Below are 21,301 nucleotides of genomic sequence, written 5' to 3'. Positions count from 1 at the left end.
GGGTGTACATAGATAAATATATAATTCAATACATTCATGGTTTACATCAGTTCACAGAAGACTTCAGGTTCATCACAAACCTCCTGATTTACAACTGGAAGGCAGAAAGTTTCTCAACTGGAGTTTGGATCAGCGTTGACTCCAAAAGCCTAATTTTCTGCCGTCAGTCAGTTTAATCCCTGCAGTCTACAACCTGCTTATGTAACCCAGACCGTCTTCAAGCTGCTGCACCAGCATCATCATCCTCGAGACCACCAGGAGGCAGCTGCTGGCTCTGCGGCTGTCCCGCAATGTTTAGGAATTTTCCTGAGAAGCTTTGAAACCTTCTCAGAATTCCAGCTACCGTCGGGTTTTCTGTTTTCTTTCTGTTAGGCTCGCCCCAGCAGTTCTGTAAATGCTGGACGGTCATTACGCCAGTCCCTTCCACATCTGGGCTCCTGCAGAGGTTGGAACCTCAGCAGACACTGGATTCTCTCTGGGCTTCACACAAACATCCTTCTGGTTTACACACACCGGCACACTTCACGTTTTACAAAGACTTGATGACTGGTTTTTCTACACATTAAATGTTTGCTAGCTTAGAGCTTTCTGCCCGGCATCTAGATCATTTCTGCCTTTAAGAGGTTATTTTATGTTTCTGCATTAATTACTGTTTCCACTAATTAAGCATTCATCAGGTAATTTTCTTGTTCTATGACTTCAGCCCTTCAAACTTCCCAGAGTCCTCAGGGTCAGTACATTATGTTCCCTGTTGTTCCTCTCATTAGGAAAACTGTGATAAAAAACAAATGTGATGGGAAAATAAAATATGAACCCACCGATAAAACAGAGTAGGGACCATAGAAACCAAGCATGAGCAGATGAGTTCACAAACATCCTCCAGAATCTGAAACCGGCTCCTGTCGCATCACCAGGCCGGCGCCCAGAGGTCAGCAGGTCAGATGAGCTTCTCCACAGAAAAAGGAGAGGTTCACGCAGCTCAGGTCAGCAGAGACGGTGATCCCAGGATCCCTGCTGAGGACCACAGACCACCAGCTAACCTCGAGTCAGAGACCCGCGGCGCCCCCACAGGTCTGCGGCATGACCCTGAAAGTGTTTGTGACCTGCCTGGTTCACCTCCAACCACAGCTGCTAATTGACCTTTGACCCAGAACAAAAATGTTTCCTTCAAAATGAATTTAAGTGTTCAGAGTGGATTGGCAGTTTCAGTTTTGGGGGGTAAATCTGTCATCAGATGAGTTCAAACCAGAGCTTTCACTTCCTCCCGACCGGTTTCACTCTTCATGTTTCAGATTTCCACCGGAAGGACAAAAAAATGAGATAAAAACCAAACCAAACAGAAAATGTATGTCAGTAAAAAAAGATGCTTTTTATTCAATGGTTTTCCTTTTTTTATGAAAATATTCCTTATTTTTTTTCTTTTCCTTCATTTTGCATTTTCTTCACAGCTGCTTCTATCCTGACACCCCCCCCCCGCTGCAGCTTCTCATGTTTCAGTCTCGGTTTTGTTCCTTTTTGTGGATTTCTGGCCCCTTTGTCTCCAGCGTTGGGATCCGGAACAACCCCTCGTCTCTGCAGGACCGGCTCTCATGGGCATCTTGGCACTTTTCCGGTTTGGACTCTGACGTTTACAGCCTCAGATCTGGCGTTCCGTCCAACCGTCAGTGCGTCTCTGAAAAAGGAGTTTGTGGGTTTTGTTTGACTCTCCTGGAACATCTTCCTCATCGGTCGCTTTTGTATGATGGGGTCCAAAGGTTTTTTTTTTGTCAGAACTGGAATGTTTGTATCTTTTATAAATGAAGTGAGTGATGCTCTACATGTGTCTTGTTGGCAGTGGGCGGGGCCTGCTCAGACTCCCTGATATCAGAGCAGACCTTTTGGGGGAGGAGTCAGATTCTGGGTCTTTTGTTTTCACGTTGGAGGTAAATATGTGTTTTCATCTAAACACAGAAACATCTGTTGGTCTTTCTGGATTTGAACAGATTTCACAAATCAAGCTGTGCGTCCACTGCTTTGTCAGTTTGAGATGAAGTGCAGATGTAAAGGATCTAGATGTAGACACACACCTCCTTCTCTCAGCACTGTTCTTCCCCCAGACAGTCTGTGTTCTCCCCCAGGTCCACGGACCCCGGAGCTGGCCTCATCTTTCCCCGTCCCGTTCCCAGTCCGGGACCACCAACAATGAGGCCCGCTCTGGCGGCGCTCTGGCCGGGGTAGACCTCCACGGTGCTGGAGATGGACTGGAGGGAGCGGTCCTGGAAGTAGTGGTAGGCCTCCTGGTCCAGGTAGCTGTGCTCCTCGCGGAGGCCCTGCTCGAACAGCTTACGCTTGTGCCGGAACTCGATGACCGTCTTGGTGTAGGAGTTGAGGGTGGTGACGGAGGCCGCCATGCAGCAGGTGAAGGAACCCCAGGCCATGCTGGACGGGAAAAGACAAAGATGGAGAGGACTTTTCTATTAAACCGCCTGACCGACGGATGCAGAGACTCTGGAGCCACACAGTCTCTTCCTTGTTATGGTACATGCAAACATTTCTTGTCTTTGAAAAACAAAGAACACAATGCAAAGACAGGAGAAACGAAAACTGACAAAGAACAAAAATCTGCATTTTCTGTTGAGTCGGTTGGGAGGATGGAGTTTGTTTCTATCGGCTTCAGCCTGTGGGGTTTTAGTTTCATCGCCTCCGGTGATGTTTCCTCCTTCAGTGACGGTTTCAGCTCAGACAGCAGCTGCACCAACGAGCAACAAGGTCTTCTCTGGATAATTACCTGAGTTATGGACCTGTCAATCACTGCAGACCTGAACCCGCCCGTTCACAGTCATGTGACTGGATGAAGTGTTTCCATCCCGCTGCAGAGCTGCAGCAGAGACTCTGCAAACGCTCAGGTTCTGCAGATTTGTTCTGTTTTTGGCCATTTGTGTGCTGTATGGTGGAGGGGGTCGATTATTCTTTCAACTTTCTCTGCATGAAACTCCGAATGCAACAAACTACGTTTGTGTCATGAAAAACAGAGAAAAAAAACAGTCAAATGCCAAAAATCTGTCAAATGGAAACTGACTTTCCCGTATTTCCTGCAACGATTGCCCCCCCCCCCCCCCCCCCCCCCCCCGTCACAAATGATTACACTTTGTTTTGAAACACGTCTGCTGTATGAACCTTCTGACCAAGATTCTTCTCTGTGCTAACCCAAACGGAGCACAGGGGGCAGTATTGCAGCGGGGGAATCATAAATGCGTCTGCTGTGCTGCTGTGGAGAAGAAACACCACGAATGTGTGAATTTAACGAGATACACAAATAGTCTGAGTGGGATTTGAATGATTGCTATCTAGAGCGGCTGACCCCTGGGAGCATAGTGTGTGTGTGCGTGTGTGTGCGTGTGTGTGTGTGTGTGTGTGCGTGTGTGTGCGTGTGTGTGTGTGTGTGAGTGTGTGCGTGAGACTGACCAGAACGACCAGCCGTAGTCCCAGCTGTGAGGCCTCCAGTCCTCGGGCCCCAAACTGACGGTGATCTGAAACACCTGAGTGTACATCATGTGAGCCACCATACCTAAAAGACCTGCAGCACATACACACACACAAACACACACACACCCACACACACACACACACACACACACTGATTATCTATGAGGTCCAAGCGCCACAGTGAAACCACCACTGTTCTGCAGGATCACGTCTGCATAGGAATGAAGCGTTTTCAGTTGTCTGTGTTCTCTGGCCCTCCCAGAACCCAGCCTGGACCCCCCCACCCCCAGACAATTACAGAAGCAAACAGCGGTAAATCGGTTCTGCTCCGAGCTGCAGCTCATAAATCATAACATGTATAATTAGCCCAATTAGTCATCACACAGAATCAATTGAGTTCATGCACCAGACGTCCCATCAAGTAGAACCAGGGAAATAATCAACCATGAAAAACAGGAGCTGCAGCGCCAGTCATGTGACATCAGGCTGACGCTCACACACCTCACAGACCAGCATTCTGTAAAGATGCCGTCTAAATGTGGCCTCGCTTAACCGACCTGATGAGGTTCTACGTCTCTGCACCTTAAAGATCTCCGACTTTGTTGGATCATTTCAGAGAAGTGCGGCGTCATATGGATGTGATCACTAAACGTGGCGTTAAGCCATGGACCGCCCCTCAAACTAAAGTGTGGCACGCTGCCACCTGCAACGTGAAGCTACAGAGAAAACACTGAAGTCACCCGTGTGTTTGCCGATCGTGTTTACAATGATGCTGGAATCTAGTTTTCATTCAAAATGTACCATGAAGGTTTGAAAATGTTATTTCCTTTAGAACATTTGGTTTAAAACACACAACAGGAATTATGACACATGCCAGCTGGAGAAAATCCAGCTGGAGGTTTGCCTGTGTTCATGGATTTTTATTTGTGTTTGTTTTGTTTTTGGATTAACTCATTTCTATTTTTGTTTGCACACTTTTGATCTTTGTTTATAAAACATAAAAAAAACTTATCATCTCAATCTTTTGGGATTTTTCGCAGTAAACAATGAAAACATTTTCCAATCTGTATTGAGTTTTTGCACAGTTTTAGGGTCCTTATGTAATTTTTGTGTAATATAATAAAAAAATATGTGTAATAAAAAGTAGCTGGGCTTGGGCATTAAAGCATTGGCACCATGACTGTTTTGGAGTTCAAATATTAGAGCAAAGTGCAGCAGTGAAAATGCTGAAAAAGGCCCGGACCACCAAAGGACCACCATCGTTCCTGCCACACCTTCATCACGTATGATCAAAGAATCCCAACAGCCGATGGAAAGAAGAAGACGTGTCAGAGAAGAAACACTGGTTTTCTTCAAGTGCTAAAGGTGGCTTCAGCTCTTCAAATAATCACCTTTCCAGAAGCTTGAAAGCCAACATCAGTGTCCTTTCTGTTCACTTACCAGACAGTACGGTGAAGACGGCGGCGAAGGCGTTGAGTTTGAGGCCGTCGATGACGTTGCTGGAGTGGAAAAGCTCGACGCACATGAGGCTGAAGCCGACCACCAGCAGAAGGATGTAGAGAACCTCCGACACCACCGACAGCCACAGCACACCTGCAAACAGCAAGCAGGCCGTTTCCTGTGGCTCTCACATAAATAAGGTGGAAACGTGAAGCTGAAGCTCAAAGCTGGAGCTTCTGCTGCACGTCAGCATGTTGACTTTTTTCTAAAGAACACGCTCCTCCAAGGGGTGGTCATCAAAGTAACGCTTTGTCTCACAAAGACCGAACATCAGCAAAAATCCTGAACCCCAGAGCAGATCCCTGAGGAATCCCCGTCTCTGATGTCATTGAAATGTCACCAGCCTTTAGCTGACATATCCAGGAGCCTCCTTACATCATTCAGACCAGAAGATTCCATCCTTTCTGACCCAAAACTTTCTTCCAAATGAAATGTTTCAAAGGAAAAGGTTTTTCTAACAGGAAGAAGTGAACGAGCAGGGATTCAGCGTCTGCTTTCTCACTAAGGATGAGGATCATTTCCCTTCAGGGAGGACTTATTCTACAACAATCAACCAATGGAATGAGCTAAAGTCAAAATCATCAAAGGTTTAAACTCAAAGATTCGGTCTTTGCTCTCAGCATCAAATATCTTTCAAATCTGTGAGGGTTTTTCGTTCCAGTTCAGTCGTCCTGTTCTTGATTATAAGCTCCTGCTCTCAATCTCAGTCGGCTTCTTTCCTTTATGCGACGATACAACAAACTCGGTTTGTGCTTCCTGCCTTCCACATCCCTGACATGCAGACAAAACCAACAGAAACCTGCAGTTTTCTAGACTCAGACTGATGGCAGATGTTTCATCAGCATCTGGACCTGGATCACTCAAAGCTCAGATGAAAGCCTGACCGATCCTCAGAGGATCACGGCGCTCCTCTGCAGGCAGGACGTGGCGGCGAGCAGGTGAGAGATCTGCCTCTGATGGGGCCGCAGGAGCAGGGGTGGCGTTTGATGTCTCCACCAGCTCCGTTCTGCAGAGACGATGTCCTATCAGAGGCTTGTATCCCCACGCGGCGCTCTCTGCCCTCTGGTAACGCGCACATCTCCTCACGTCTGAGCAGAGTTAGCCGGCCTCCTGCAGATGTGGCCGAGAGCCACAGGCTGGGTTTGCAGGCTGCAGGATCTCCCATCTGACACTGATGGCTGCTGATTTTATGGCTCTTCAGGCGCATTTTTTTTTTTTAATAGTAAGGGTAATGGCAACATTTAAGGCTTTTAAAAAGCATCAGAGACAGCTCCAGGCACATTTCAGAAAGCTTTGTTCTGCTGGGACTGAGATCTTCCCCATAATGAAGGAAAAAAGTCCCTCCATCAGTCATCAGCAGCCATCATTAGCATCCGTCTTCCTGCTTGCAGGATGGAGGCGCGTTCTTCCCTCCAGCTCGGAGCGCTTTGCTGCTTCGCTTTGACGGCTTTTCAGACAGAACATCCCAGGAAGATTAGGGAACGTTTTTCAGGCAGAAAATGTCTGTTTCATGGATTTGAAACGCTCCAGAAGTATTAAAAATCTTTCAGAAAAACAGTCAAATCAATGGCTTTTCTGAAATGAATTCACAGACGGCAGAAGATCGTCTTTGTGGACCCTCAGCCTGATCACATCTGAGCTCTTCATTTCTGAATGGAAGAGTCTTTAAAGATCTGGGGCCTCATTTATAAACGTTGCGTACGCACAAAAGAAGGCGTACGCCACTCTCTACGCAATAGTTGAGATTTATAAAAAGCAAACTTGACGGGAAAATGTGCGGTCCTTCACGCTCTGACCCAGGCGTACGCACAAAAACGGGTGAAATGAGAAACGGCGGCGCCGTCGGCAGATGGAAGAAACACGGGAAAGTGAAAATGACAAAACTGCCTCTCAGAAATAACATGAAGACTTCACAAAGCAAGTCTGACAATTAACAGCTACACCAACACCCGTTTGATCGATCAGCAGTGAAACAAACAAAAAAATATCAAACGAAAATTACAACAGAAATTCAAATGAACACTTATTTGCAGAAAGAAAAGTGAAATATGTTCTGCAATATTGGCATGTTGTGCAATTCATCCTCATAAATAATATAGTTAACAGAACGAAATAATGTACAAAACTGATATTCTCGTCAGTGTGTCCGTCTGGCGGAGCAGATATAGGTGCGGGCGTGTGGACGGACGGACAGATGTACTAATTGTCCACTGGGGAAATTTGTCTTCATATTAAAACATTTCTTCATAAGCTATGGAATTATGGTATTCATGCATGTATTCATGCCTTTAGTTAGTTTTATTTTTGATAAAACAATGTATGGCGTATGTCTCAGCCATTCAGAAAGCAACAAGAAATTACATTTGCTGATCAATTTCCCATTTCCACGTGGATTATTACCAACATCTGTAGCTTGTCAGATGTAATTAAATGGAGGGAAATAAAATGCCCCATCACAATGTGTAATGACGCACAATGGCTGATCTTGCGCTCTTAGAAGATGTGGCAAATGGAAGAATTCAGAGTGAACGCATCTTTAGACAGCAAGAAGACTTGCTGGCAAACGAGGACGACTGGCTTATGAGCCGGTTCCGACTTCCTCCAGCCGTCCTGTTGGACCTCTGCGGGCTTTTGGGCCCGGCGTTACAGAGGAGCACTCGCAGGAACCACGCGTGTCACCCGGTGCATCTGGCGCTCCGGTCCCCCCGGCGCAAGCATCTAGCGCTCCTTCTGTCCCAGTGAATAAGAAACAGCTTAGAAGAACCTTAACTGACCGTTCTGTGTCTGAGTTTAAACACACAGTTCAGCCAGTACTTAGTGATATTCTGAGAAAATACTCTGAGACCAGCTCCCATAGTATCAGTCCTAGTATAAATGACCACTTTGTTAATGATGCCTTACAAGCCCTCAGGAGTACACTCCATGTTGTTGCCCCCTTGAAACCTAAGTTCGTCAGACAAAACCGAGTAGCACCGTGGTTTAACGCTGAAACTCGTTCTCTTAAACGAGAAACCCGTAAGTTGGAAAGAGAATGGTGCCGCTCCGGTTCAGAGCAGTCTCTGGATATCTGGAAACATAGCCTATTAAATTATAAAAAAGCTCTGCGTAGAGCTAGAAGCCAGTACTATTCAACCTTAATATCAGAGAATGGAATTAATCCAAGATTTCTTTTTAGCACTATTGCTAAATTAACTCGCAGTCAGAGCTCAGTAGAACCACATGTTCCTGTTTCTCTCAGCTCTGATGATTTTCTTACATTTTTCGATAGTAAAATCTCAAATATTAGACATAAGTTGAATCAAGTTATTCCTACTATCAGCCCAGAACAGGCTGAAGTGGTAGAAGTGGAGGCATCCATAGAAACCTCTGTAACATTAGACTGCTTCACTGCTGTGGATCAAGTGGAAATAACATCAATTATTACGTCCTCCAAATCCTTAACGTGTCTGTTAGACCCAATTCCCACTAGACTTTTTAAAGAAACTTTTCCCCTAATTAATGATCCCATATTAACAATGATAAATGCCTCTCTGGAAACGGGTTACGTGCCACAGTCTTTTAAATATGCAGTTGTTAAACCTCTTCTGAAAAAGCCCAGTTTGGATCCTAGCATCTTGGCCAACTATAGACCGATATCAAACCTCCCCTTTATTTCTAAAATCCTAGAAAGAGTTGTAGTTAAGCAGCTTTACTGCCACCTACAGGACAACAGCCACTTTGAAGACTTTCAGTCGGGGTTTAGACCTCACCACAGTACGGAAACTGCACTAGTTAGAGTCTCTAATGACTTGTTATTGGCCTCAGAAAAGGGACTACTTTCTATTCTGGTCCTGTTGGACCTCAGTGCAGCCTTTGACACTATCGACCACGGTATTTTACTCCATAGATTAGAGCAGGACATAGGGATCAGAGGATCTGCTCTCCAGTGGTTTAAATCCTATTTATCTGATAGGTACCAGTTTGTTAATGTAAATGGCCATTCCTCTCAGTGCACTCGAGTCAACTATGGAGTCCCACAGGGCTCAGTCTTGGGACCGATCCTGTTTACGCTTTATATGCTACCCCTAGGAAACATAATCAGGAAACACAGCATTAATTTTCATTGTTATGCTGACGATACACAGTTGTATTTATCCATGAAGCCTGACCAGAATGACCAGATAGAGAAACTGAACGCCTGCATCAGTGACATCAAGACCTGGATGACAATTAATTACCTCCTCTTGAACCCAGAAAAAACTGAGGTCATTATACTTGGTCCTAAAAACCTCAGAGATGCTCTGTCTGCTCAGATAGTCTCCCTGGATGACATAAGTATAGCCCCCAATTCCACAGTTAGAAACCTTGGGGTTTTACTTGACCAGGATTTATCATTTAAGGCTCACATATCTCAGGCGTGTAGAACTGCCTTTTTTCACCTGCGGAATATTGCTAAGATCAGAAATATACTTTCTAAGAGTGATGCTGAAAAACTCATCCATGCATTTGTTACGTCGAGGCTGGATTACTGTAACTCCTTGTTAGCAGCGTGTCCTAAGAGTTCCTTAAGAAGTCTCCAGCTTGTTCAGAACGCAGCTGCTAGATTGTTAGCTGGAACCAGCAGAAGAGGTCACATCACTCCTGTGTTAGTTTCACTCCATTGGCTCCCAGTTGATTCCAGAATCAAGTTCAAGATCCTCCTGTTAACCTATAAGGCCTTACATGGAATGGCCCCGTCCTATATTAAGGACCTCATAGTCCCTTACCAACCAATCAGAACACTTCACTCACTAACAGCAGGACTGCTTGTGGTTCCTAGAATTAGTAAAAGTACGGTTGGAGGTAGAGCGTTTAGCCACCAAGTCCCTGTCTTATGGAATAAACTCCCAGCTCATGTAAGAGAGGCCGACTCAGTTTCTACATTCAAAGCTAGACTGAAAACATTCCTCTTTGGACAGGCTTATTGTCAGACTAGTTAGTATTCAGAGATTATTTAACTTAATGTTAATTTGTTTAAATTAAACTTAATAATAACTATTTCTTTTAAAAGGCTGCTAGAAGTTGAAGCTGGGGTAACTATGGTGCACTGGGGTTCTGTCCTCTTTCCTTTTTTACTTCTACCCTTCCTCTCCTCTATTCTTGATCATAATTTATCATTTAGTTCTCCATGCCTCTGTTTGGTGCAGTGCGATTCATGTATTGTCCCTCTTTTCCTCTCCCCTCCTGGGGAGTGGGAGTGCTTCCAGACTCCAGTTGGCTCATCCGTGCTCCAGTTCCTGACCGTCTACCTCGTCTTTGCTCCTGCTCCTACACCTGGCTGTGGATCCTGCCTCTGGCTCATCTCTGGCTCGTCTCTGCTCTGTACCTGACCGAGTACCTCGTCTCTGCTCCTGCTCCTACACCTGGCTGTGGTTCCTGTCTCCGGCTTGACTCGCGCCTTTGACTGTCCCCACAACCACGGCTGGATGAAGCTCGTCTGCTGGACTTTTATATATGTAGTTGTAGATTTAGATAAGTTAATTCTTCTCTAAGAGTTCTGGTAAATCGCCTGTCCGTCCTGGGGGAGGATCCCTCCTTCATGTGGACACCCCTGAGGTTTCTTCGTTTTTTCCGGAATCCGTTTTTTTTGGGAGTTTTTCCTTACCGCGAAGGGGGGTCTAAGGGCAGGGATGCCAGTATAGTTTAGTCAGTTTGTTAGTTCATTTTAGTATTTTCCTATTGAACTCTTTGTATTCGTGATCCTTTTGATTTCATGTTTTACTTCGAAGCCCATCGAGACGACTGTTGTTGTGATTTTGGGCTATACAATTAAAATGGAATTGAATTGAATTGAAATCGATTGAACCTGACCACTACGTATAAAATGTTTTCTGCCTCTTCCTGCTGATCTGCATCCTGAGGGTAAATAATCCTCCAAATCAAAGGTTTTCTGTGGTTTTATATCATATCCTGACTGGAACTAAAAGATCTAAATCTGTAGCATTTCCTTTGTTTTTGGAAAGCCGCCCCCCCTGCCCACGGGACAACGGGCTGACATATTGCATCCCTGTGTGCGAGGCAAGGTCGCCCTCTTCCATCCATCACCTGCTCCGCCCCTGAGCCGGACTCCTCTTCCTACAGATGGCAGCTGAAGCCACCAGAGAACTTTTTTTTTTATCAACAGACGCCATGAAACGTCGGCGCAGAGGCCACACACATAAATGAACCTCCTCTGTCTTCCACTTAGTGAAAAGCTCCTCACAAAGTTCCTCCATTCAGCGCTGGAACCGTTTTCTACATGCAGATGGGATGTAAGTGTTGTGTTTTCATGTTTTGGTTGGTAAAAACATCAAGGAAAACACAGAGTTCTGGTTTCATCTCATGAAGCCTGGATGAGAACATGAGGTGTCATCTCATTTTCTCTGAGCTGCAGGCTCCAATAACCCCCATAAATCAAAAATGACAGCGCGCCAGAAAAAAAAACATGCTGGCTTCAGATCAATTAGTCCGCCTCATTTTCTCTCAGGAGGCTGGAAACATTTTCAGCCTCATTTCAGGGAATTCCTACAGATTTCTAAAGGGATCAAAGCACATTTATTCATATTTGCACTAATGTAAAAAAACAAACTGTTGTTCTGAACTGAACATGTTAAAATGAGAACTTTTGTCTTTCAACAGCTCCCTGTAGGGGGCGCCACAGCCGATCACCCACCTCCATCTAACCTAGAGATTATTGTTGTGTGTGAAACATTGTTTCTCTATTTTAAATAAAAATCTGTAAAAACTTTCAGGGTGTGAAACAACAGCCCAACTTCCAGATTGAAGCACTTTAGAGAAACGATCAGCATTAACCAGCCAGGAGGTTTAGTACACGACATGGACCAACCTTAGAACAGAGGTAAACACACAGGAAGTCAGCTCCAAAACCGTATTTCCTGTGAGGTTAAACTTCAAGTCTTTAACCTGTTCTGGATGTTGTTGTTTTTTTAAACTTCTTTTTAGTTTTTGTTGGAGGAAGATATAACAAAGTGTGAGTTTGATTGACTGCTTCTCCAATGATCAGAAAGTTTGGTAAGTTCATGTCCGGCTGAGATGACGGCAACCATCAAAAAGTGGCTTCAATATCTGCTGATGCCAGGTCAGCAGGTCATGTGACCAAATGTCTTCTGCTGTCTGATCATAAGAAAAACGTGTTCTAGTTTAGTCTGGTCAGGGAACCTGAGGGCTGAAGGTTTCCACACTGATACATACGTCATCTCTGCAGCCTTTTCAGCTCCTGCTGGTGCTGTTTTTTCTTTCTTGTCATCCTTTTTTACCCCCCCCTCCCCCCTTTGTTGATGTTTTGGGTAAAAGCCCAGCGCTGGTCCTTCTCCGGTTCCGGGTCACTTTCACTGCGACCTCCACAGTAGTTTGAGTCCATCCATTAGTCGGCCCTCCAACCCGGAGCTGCACGCCGGTCATGTGACCGGCTCTCTTTGGGCTTTCAATCCTCTTCTCTCCTCATCATAAACTCTCCCCCGCTGCAGACCCGTAAACTGTGCCGGCTCACTTAAGGAGGGAAACAATCTGTGCAATTCTTCACGTGAACGCCGCTCCAGCGGCTGGAAGACGTGGCCCCGGAGTGAACCTTCGCTCTCAGGCGTTAAAAAACCCCAACTTTATGTGAACTCAATCAAAAAATCTCATTTCCCTCTCTGCGGGCTCACTCATCCGAGAGGTCCTGACAAACACTCGGATGTGTGTTTGGGTTTGGCGGGGAACAGGTGGGGAGCGGCGACGGGGCCTAACGACCGTCATTACTCACCTCTCTCTGAGGCCGGGGCCAGATCAATGAAGCTCCGACACTTCTCACCTGAGAGGGGAGTGGGGGGGGGGGGGGAGAAACAAAGGTAAGAGGGTGAGTTTAAAGGAGGGGGGCAGAGGAGAACAAGGAAAGAGAAAAAAACTAATGAAAAACGGAGGAAAAAAGGCGGAACAAGAGAATCAAAGTTTAACTTTACTGGAAAACACAAAAAATGTTAACAGATTTTTTGGGTTGAGACGGCGCCCCTCATGGAGGCACGGCATTGGTTTGTTTGGAGGATGTCCACCAGTAAACATGGGGAGGTGCTATCATGTGGCGCTTCTGATAATGGAAGTGTAACTAGTACGTCTCTGATTGGTTAAATATGGAAGGTGCAATAAAATGCTCCAAACTAAAGACTGATGTGCATTTGGCGCACAAACACACGACACAATAACACACACAAAAACTGCTTGGCTTAAGTGTCACCCAAGAAAACCACTGATCCAAGCAGACCACTTAACCCCTTTAAAAATCCCGGACGAGCCCCCATTCTGCTGCTGAGTCCTGCATAAACGTGCTTAAAAGGTCCTGGTTTGCTTTGCAGACACAAAACTCAGTTCTTCATTAAACTTTGCTTCACCGTCGCCTGCTCAACTATTCTGGACTCTCCTGTGGTCAACGAGTCCTCAACAAGTCTCTCATCTTTGTGCTTGAAGCGTCTCGTCACGCACGAGAGAGCGTCCAGCCGGCAGAGAACTCACACCCCCACACAGCTCAGAATCCAAACAGTCTGCCTTCATCTAATCAGATGCACAGCGCAGAGATTTAATGGCGGTTTCCTGCGGTGGAGCCATCAAACGCTCCGGTCTGGAGCAGAAAAGCCTCCTTCCTCTTGGCTTCATTATGTTTCTTCGGCGCAGAGAGTTCAGGAGCTCGTGGGAGCTGCAGGGTCACAGATCAGCAGCGGCAACATGAGCCATAACTCAGCCCGCGCCATGTCATCGACAACGAGCGGCTCCATCAGTAACCAATGAGCCGCCCTCACACCGGCAGAGCTCCCGAACCAAACCTGCTAATGAAGCTTTGTCTGAGGAATGCAGAGAACGTGGTTCACTCCACACTGAAAGGATCGAAACCACAAAACATCAGTGGAGATGTTTGTCTTTGCACAGAAGACACAAACTTTACTCTGAGAAGCAACAGAAATAATATTACTGAAGCAGTCAGGACGCGCTTTAGACTCAGAGAAGACACACCCACCTCATTTACATATTTGAACTAAAATGACCAAAGCTATTTCACTGAGTGTGAGAAAACAAAGGTTTATGATTCAGCAATAAATAGGAATATTAAAAGTAGGATGTGTCCTTTTTTCGTTATTTATGTTCTCCTTTTCTGTCCTCCATACATGAAGGGGGCGCCACGACGGTTTACATCCAAACGAACACAGCTGAGACTCAGCAGCAACATTTTCACAGAGAAAACATTTTATTTTCACTAACGTTTAGAATGTCTTCATTCGGTTTTAAAACCGTTTAGAAATGTGAGTTTTTGTGCATCAAACAAACCAAAAAAAAGGCAGATTTTCTATGACAGTTCGTCAAACAAAGGTGAACGGCTCTGATTAGGACATGAATTAAAAATGTAATTAGAGCATCTGTGACCTGATGACACGACCGACATCATCATCATCCTATAACCTCTCTGACATCCACAGCACCATGCTCTGGAACATACACCCCCCAAAAGTCTGACGACGAATAGAAACAATCCCTTTCCCGTCTGCCAGGTTTCCTTCTGCTTTGTCTCCCAGCTTCATCTTTTAGTTCCTTCAAAGATTTTTCTGTGTTTAACAGAAATCCCCTGCAGCTCGGCAGCCTGTTTAATCAGGGATCCGATGTCGTTTGGAGGTTAATTGCGGCTCTGATGAGCGTGAATGTTCTCGTCAAACTGCATTTGACCCACTTCTGCAGATCAGACCTGAAATATGAGATCTCAGAGATCCTTCACGTCACCTAAGCCTTCATAACAGATTCAACGTTCACAGCTGTTGCTGATATTATATCTACAGTTTTTTAATACAGGGAGGCAACAATGAGGTAGAAAGATCACAACACTGTAAAAATGGAAGAACGACTTTCAAAGCAGGAAAGCATGTCAAAAGTGACGAGATCTAAAACAAATCCTTTAAAATCCTCAAAACTGAACACAAGTCAAGTCTGTGTGATGATTTTAATGCTGTGTTCAAGTCTGCGTGTTAATTTCAGCGCTGATTTCAAGTCTGCGTGTTGATTTTAGTGCTGTGTTCAAGTCTGCGTGTTGATTTTAGTGCTGTGTTCAAGTCTGCGTGTTGATTTCAGTGCTGTGTTCAAGTCTGTGTGTTCATGTCAGTGCTGTGTTCAAGACTGCCTGTTGATTTCAGGGCTGTGTTCATGGCTTTCTGTTGATTTCAGCGCTGTGTTCAAGTCTGTGTGTTCATGTCAGTGCTGTGTTCAAGTGTGAAGTCTAATGTTACTATTGACTCCGAATAGACTAGCAGATCCACATAACCATTCACTATTGTGAGAGGAAATCACTCAGATCTTGTCTGACGTTCTCCTTTATTAGCTGACATTATTCATTTACAAGTGGAAAGTCAAATCCTTGTTTTTCTGCTCTGCTTGTCAGATTGTAGCACCGCAGTGAGCCGACATCTCCAACTAACCAATATGGCGTCCAACTTTGCATAAGCAACCAGCTAGCGTAGCGACTCTAGCCTACGTTACTCATTGATTTCAGTGCTGTGTTCAAGTCTGTGTGTTGATTTCAGTGCTGTGTTCAAGTCTGCGTGTTGATTTTAGTGCTGTGTTCAAGTCTGCGTGTTGATTTTAGTGCTGTGTTCAAGTCTGTGTGTTGATTTCAGTGCTGTGTTCAAGACTGCCTGTTGATTTCAGGGCTGTGTTCATGGCTTTCTGTTGATTTCAGCGCTGTGTTCAAGTCTGCGTGTTCATGTCAGTGCTGTGTTCAAGTGTGAAGTCTAATGTTACTATTGACTCCGAATAGACTAGCAGATCCACATAACCATTCACTATTGTGAGAGGAAATCACTCAGATCTTGTCTGACGTTCTCCTTTATTAGCTGACATTATTCATTTACTAGTGGAAAGTCAAATTCTTGTTTTTCTGCTCTGCTTGTCAGATTGTAGCACCGCAGTGAGCCGACATCTCCAACTAACCAATATGGCGTCCAACTTTGTATACGCAACCAGCTAGCGTAGCGACTCTAGCCTACGTTACTCATTGATTTCAGTGCTGTGTTCAAGTCTGTGTGTTGATTTCAGTGCTGTGTTCAAGTCTGCGTGTTGATTTTAGTGCTGTGTTCAAGTCTGCGTGTTGATTTTAGTGCTGTGTTCAAGTCTGTGTGTTGATTTCAGTGCTGTGTTCAAGACTGCCTGTTGATTTCAGGGCTGTGTTCATGGCTTTCTGTTGATTTCAGCGCTGTGTTCAAGTCTGCGTGTTCATGTCAGTGCTGTGTTCAAGTGTGAAGTCTAATGTTACTATTGACTCCGAATAGACTAGCAGATCCACATAACCATTCACTATTGTGAGAGGAAATCACTCAGATCTTGTCTGACGTTCTCCTTTATTAGCTGACATTATTCATTTACTAGTGGAAAGTCAAATTCTTGTTTTTCTGCTCTGCTTGTCAGATTGTAGCACCGCAGTGAGCCGACATCTCCAACTAACCAATATGGCGTCCAACTTTGCATACGCAACCAGCTAGCGTAGCGACTCTAGCCTACGTTACTCATTGATTTCAGTGCTGTGTTCAAGTCTGCATGTAGATTTCAGCACTGTGTTCTTCTGCTTGTTGCTCGTGGGATTGGCAGCATCAAAGCTGCACAGAACCATCAGAACAAGAACTGAACCAGAACCACATTGATTCAAAAACACAGAGAGTGGAGGTTTGTGGGTCCAGAACAGCACTGACCTGATGAACCGGGTTTGGGTCAGGGGCTAAAGCGGCTGCCGGCTCTTCCGGCTCTTTCTTTAACGGCCCGATGCGGCTGCAGGACTGGGTTCTGCTGCCTTTGGTGCCTCGTTTTACTGAAGAATTCTTCCAGGTTTTTTCTAAAGTTCTGTATCTTAAAGCGACTGAAGCAGACGTGGACGGACTTTAGGAGGTTAAGCAAAGTTTACTAGTTTACAGAAAAACCAGCTGATCATTCCAATGAACTGAAGTCTTTTCTTGGATTAAGAAATCCTCTTCTTATTACGACACCGTCAGAATCACTGCCAAACGGCTGATGTAATGAAGCGGGTCACACAGGTCTGCCTCTATCAGGGGGGTGGAGAGGATGAGACGGACCTGATGGAGCATCAGAAGCTGCAGAAAGCTGAGACTGACGGTTGCAAACGATTCAGATTTTCCCCTAAAAATACAAAAATGTTCAAACTGTTGGAGGATTAAAAGCTGCACAAATTCTCCACTAAATAACCAGAACGTTCTGATCCACTGATTTACATTTAAAATACTCTGGAAGCTCAACATGTATGCTGATGATGCTCTGATTCCGATCTATTCAAGTCTTAACGTTTTTAGTGTTGGGGGGGGGGGGGGGGTCCTCTGGTCCAGACCTCGGTTCACTTCACTGTGTTCAGATTAGGAACGAAGGAATCGCAGCAAATGAACTGGACTCTGAACTCCATCCGGACTCAGCAGAACATTTAGTGGTACTTCTGATTGAGTCAGACCAGCGTTTCTTTGTTATTGTTTTTGGTCATTTATACAGGATAACAGTATTTTTTCAGTTGCTGTAGTCCAACTTTAACCAAAAGTACATCTCCCACCAAATCTGGAAAATCAACCACCAAATTTCAAAGATTTTCTTCAGAGTTTTTTGGGAAGGAAATAAAATTGAAGAAGCTTTTGGAGAAATCCAACATAAACACAAAGTTTCCACCAGTTCCACACTGACACAGTTTTCAGGGAGTCAAGCTCAAAAATAGCAGAGCTTGGATTTTTGAAAGACTTTTTCTCAGAGCTGTGGTGCTTTTTGGGCAAATTTAATTAAAAAAAACCTGCTAAAGTGTCAGTAAAAGTTACAAACAGAAAAAGTCCAAAACAACATGCTTATACGTTAATTGAAGACTCTAATTTGTACCTTTGTGTGCATGTGTGTCTGTGATTGTGTGGTCCTGCAACAGACTTGTGACCTGATCAGGGTGTACCCCGCTTTCGCCCAATAGTAGCTGGGACAGACCCGGGCAACACCCTTTCGGGGTTAATAGGTTGGACGGCTGGATGGACTTCCACCCTGAAACCACTGAATGTTGGACTGAACCAAAGTTTGAAAGCAAACCTTCATGAAGCTGCACTTTTACTGGCTGTTTCTGGACAATGAAGACGTTGACACCAAAGAGGCCCCAGGGAAGGTTTGAAATCTTAGGATTTCTCATGAGAATAAGCCCAATAAAACAGATTTTTATGATATAAAGTTCTTTTTGTTTCAGTTTCCAAACTAATGGCTTGTCGCGCTCTAGCAGCGCTCGTCCAGTAGGTGGCAGCACTAACAGAAGCTCAATATGAGTTGAGTCTGCGTCTTGACAGCTAAAACGATGCACACACTGTTGGTTTTCTCCCAGATGATAAAAGATAATCACAAATTAAAGATTTTAAGGGTCATTTATGTTAAGATATTAACAATAAAAACTGCTTTGAATCTTTTCTTTCGTTTAATGAAAGAAAAAAAGGACGTTTATCTGTGGAGGTTTCCTGACTCCTCGTTTAGTTTGAACTCAGATTCCACTTTCCAAACCAAAAGAGGGTCCGGTTGTGTTCCCAAAAGGGCTGGCCTCCTCTGGACATTAAATACATTTATACATCAAATACGTTTTTCCAGTGCCTTCTGTGCGCTTTTACGCACAGACCTCTTGCGCGCGTAAAAGCGAGCCAATGCTCTGATTCACAGAAAGTTCTGCCGCTCACTGATGCCGAACTCTTTCGAACCTTAGACACGCCTCAGAAACGCGCGCGGCAGAGGCTGCGTTCTTGGGGAGGCGTTTGGAGCAACTTCCTGCGCATTCTCTGATCTCGGTCCGGGCCGTGGTTTGGTTTCGCGGACGCGCGCACGCACCTGCCTCGTTGATGTTCTCCTCACAGGAGTACCAGATGCCGGTATGGAAGCGGCGGAACAGGAAGCGGTCGTCCCCGGTCTCCCAGCTGTAGTGCACTTTGCTTGGATCCGTCTCGTTCACGCCGTAGTCGATGCAGTTGTGGCGCCGCTGCTTGCTGCAGTTGGGCTTGGGCACGCGCTGGGTCCCCTCGCACCAGTGGGTGGTGATGAAGGCGGTGGTGGAGAAGAGGAGCGCGAGCAGGTTGAGGGACACCGACATCAGCGCGCGGCATTTCCGCGTGGTCTTCATGATGTCCTGGAGGCGAAGCCGCGGAACTTCGTCCGTTCATCCGAGCGGGGGCCTCAGGGTGGAGAGGGGGTGCATGGCACGGAGAGGACGCACGGCGGAGTTACGCGCGCCTCCTTCCAGCTGGTCTCTGGGCTCAGTTGGGAGGTGGGGATGGGGGGTGAGGGGGCTCGTGCCACAAACAAAAATGATCAGATGCACTCTAAATCTGCGTCACATTCAGACCCCACACCCCCGGACTCAGAGGCGGTCCTTTCTACCGAGAGCAGGACGCTCGGAGTGTGTTTGTGTGGTGGGGGTACCAGGAGTCCCCCTCCCCCACCCCCTCTCCCGTGCGTCATCACTCGCCATAGTCCACCCTCCAACCTTCATCCACCCTCCTCTTCTTTTTTTTTTATCCGGTCCAGGAAAAAACGCGCCGCATCCGAAAGTCCTTCGTTCCGCGTCTTCAGACAACAAATTCCTCACCAGTTTGATTCAAAAACTGTTTTTATTTATAGATCATTTTGGCTACAAAAATACGATTTTAGGACGTTTATTTTGTTAAAAATCCATTCTAGTGGAGTATAACTGCCACATTCACGTTAAATTCCACCCATCCTGAACCCGTTTTGTCCCTTTCGGCGTCACGGGGTTGCTGGAGCCTATCCCCGCCACCGTTGGGCGATGACAGGGGACGTCCTGGACAGGTCGCCAGTCTGTCGCAGGGCAACAATCACACACCCATGCACACACACATTCACACCTGGGACAATAGATCAACCAAACCTATGATGTATATTTTTAGACGGTGGGAGGAAGCCGGAGAAAACCAACGCACGCACAGGGCCAACATGCAAACTCCACACAAAAAAGTCCCATAAGCTCAAATTGCCTTTCTGAGTATTTCTTTGCCCAAATCGATGTGAACCAGGAGCGGACGGAAAAATGCAGTTTGAAAAAGTTCTTATTTGACGTCGAAAATACTCTGGGCGTGCCACAGGCTCCCTGCTACAAGCTGTCAGCAACCGCAAAGGGGCGGGGTTGCTTCATGACAACAGTCCCGCCCACAATTCAGAGGTAACTCGCCAAAAACGGCGTCATCATCATTAAAATTCCACTGGGAACGCTTAGAAAATCCAGTTCAGCCAATAAATGAAATTAAGAGGAAAAATTAAACATATTCTGAGGTTCTGTTGATTTTCTAAATGTATTTTTTTCCTAATTTTCAGAGCATTTTGTGTTTCTGTAAATTTGAAAGTATTACAGTAGATTGTCAGTGAAGGATGTTAGAGCCAGCCGTTCTTCACCGATCAGCCGGGGGGAATAAAAATCAGAAGTGGCGAGGTGGAGCTGCGCTCTGCATGAATCCATCACCTGATGATCCGACCCTTAGAATCAATACAGCCTCCGTGCACGTGCATGTGCATGTGTGTGATCCAGACGGATGAAACGGTTCACATGCCAGGATATGCCGTCGGATTCATCAGCTGTCAAAGGTTTCACCTGTTAATCATTGATTATTAACAAACAAACAAAACGTCTTTACTTAGACATCAACTTAAGCTTCACTCAATGTTTCTATGAAACCTACAAACCCTCAACAATGGATTCAGTTATTCGGCAGAGAAGTGTTTTTCATGGAGCTTAGTCCGGACAGAAACGGTCTTATTCTGACGTCTTCGTGGTCTGAAGGCTTTAGATGGAGCCTTGATCTGGTTCCTTCCTACTCCTGATGCATCCGTCATGCGTTCACACTGAACGGGATTCGCTCGTCAAATTCCCATCGACCACGGCGAATATGCTGCTGGCCGCCTGTTTGAAGATGTTGCTGTATGTGGGAGGAGCTTCTGCCAGATGTCTTTAGCCTGGATTCATACATCAATTTTCCTTTGAAGATTTTGTTTGTATTTTTTCAGACAAAAATGCATTTTTTAACATTTTTAAAGTGAGAATTGGATTTCAGGAAGGACAGTTCCACCTGTGTTAGTTTGAGCCGCAGGTTATGTGGAAACCACTTTAATTCTTTTCGGTCTTATCTGTTCACGTTCTGACTAAATAAACTGTGGGTGATTTTCTGCTGCGCAGAAATCCACCCTGCAGGTTTCTGTTGGCTCATAAAAGATAAGTCAGGTCAAGAGAATGTAGGAGACAAATTAAAAAAATACCATTGACAGATAAATGACAGTATCATCTGCATAGTGCAGAATT

The 21,301-nt window shown here is 45.4% G+C and overlaps 1 protein-coding gene across 2 annotated transcripts; it reads right to left on the bottom strand.

Moving 5' to 3' along the window:
• Positions 1 to 19,375, bottom strand: LOC101157861 (germ cell-specific gene 1-like protein). Of its 2 annotated transcripts, XM_023957255.1 has the most exons (6): positions 18,826 to 19,375; positions 12,728 to 12,775; positions 4,906 to 5,058; positions 3,445 to 3,556; positions 2,067 to 2,418; positions 1 to 1,672 (listed from the first exon to the last, which is right to left on the bottom strand). In XM_023957255.1, the coding sequence occupies exons 1-5, from the start codon at positions 19,112 to 19,114 to the stop codon at positions 2,076 to 2,078; spliced, it is 945 nt and encodes a 314-aa protein (XP_023813023.1). In that variant the 5' UTR covers positions 19,115 to 19,375; the 3' UTR covers positions 1 to 1,672; positions 2,067 to 2,075. The 2 variants fall into 2 exon arrangements, with proteins under 2 accessions (XP_023813023.1, XP_023813022.1); XM_023957254.1 differs by having other exon boundaries at positions 1 to 2,418.
• Between the last annotated feature and the right edge of the window lie 1,926 nt (positions 19,376 to 21,301).

The sequence above is a fragment of the Oryzias latipes genome, chromosome 8 (assembly GCF_002234675.1).
Source record: "Oryzias latipes chromosome 8, ASM223467v1".
Taxonomy (NCBI): domain Eukaryota; kingdom Metazoa; phylum Chordata; class Actinopteri; order Beloniformes; family Adrianichthyidae; genus Oryzias; species Oryzias latipes.
Note: the sequence above shows the minus strand (reverse complement) of the source record. Positions and strands in the feature narration are given on the sequence as shown.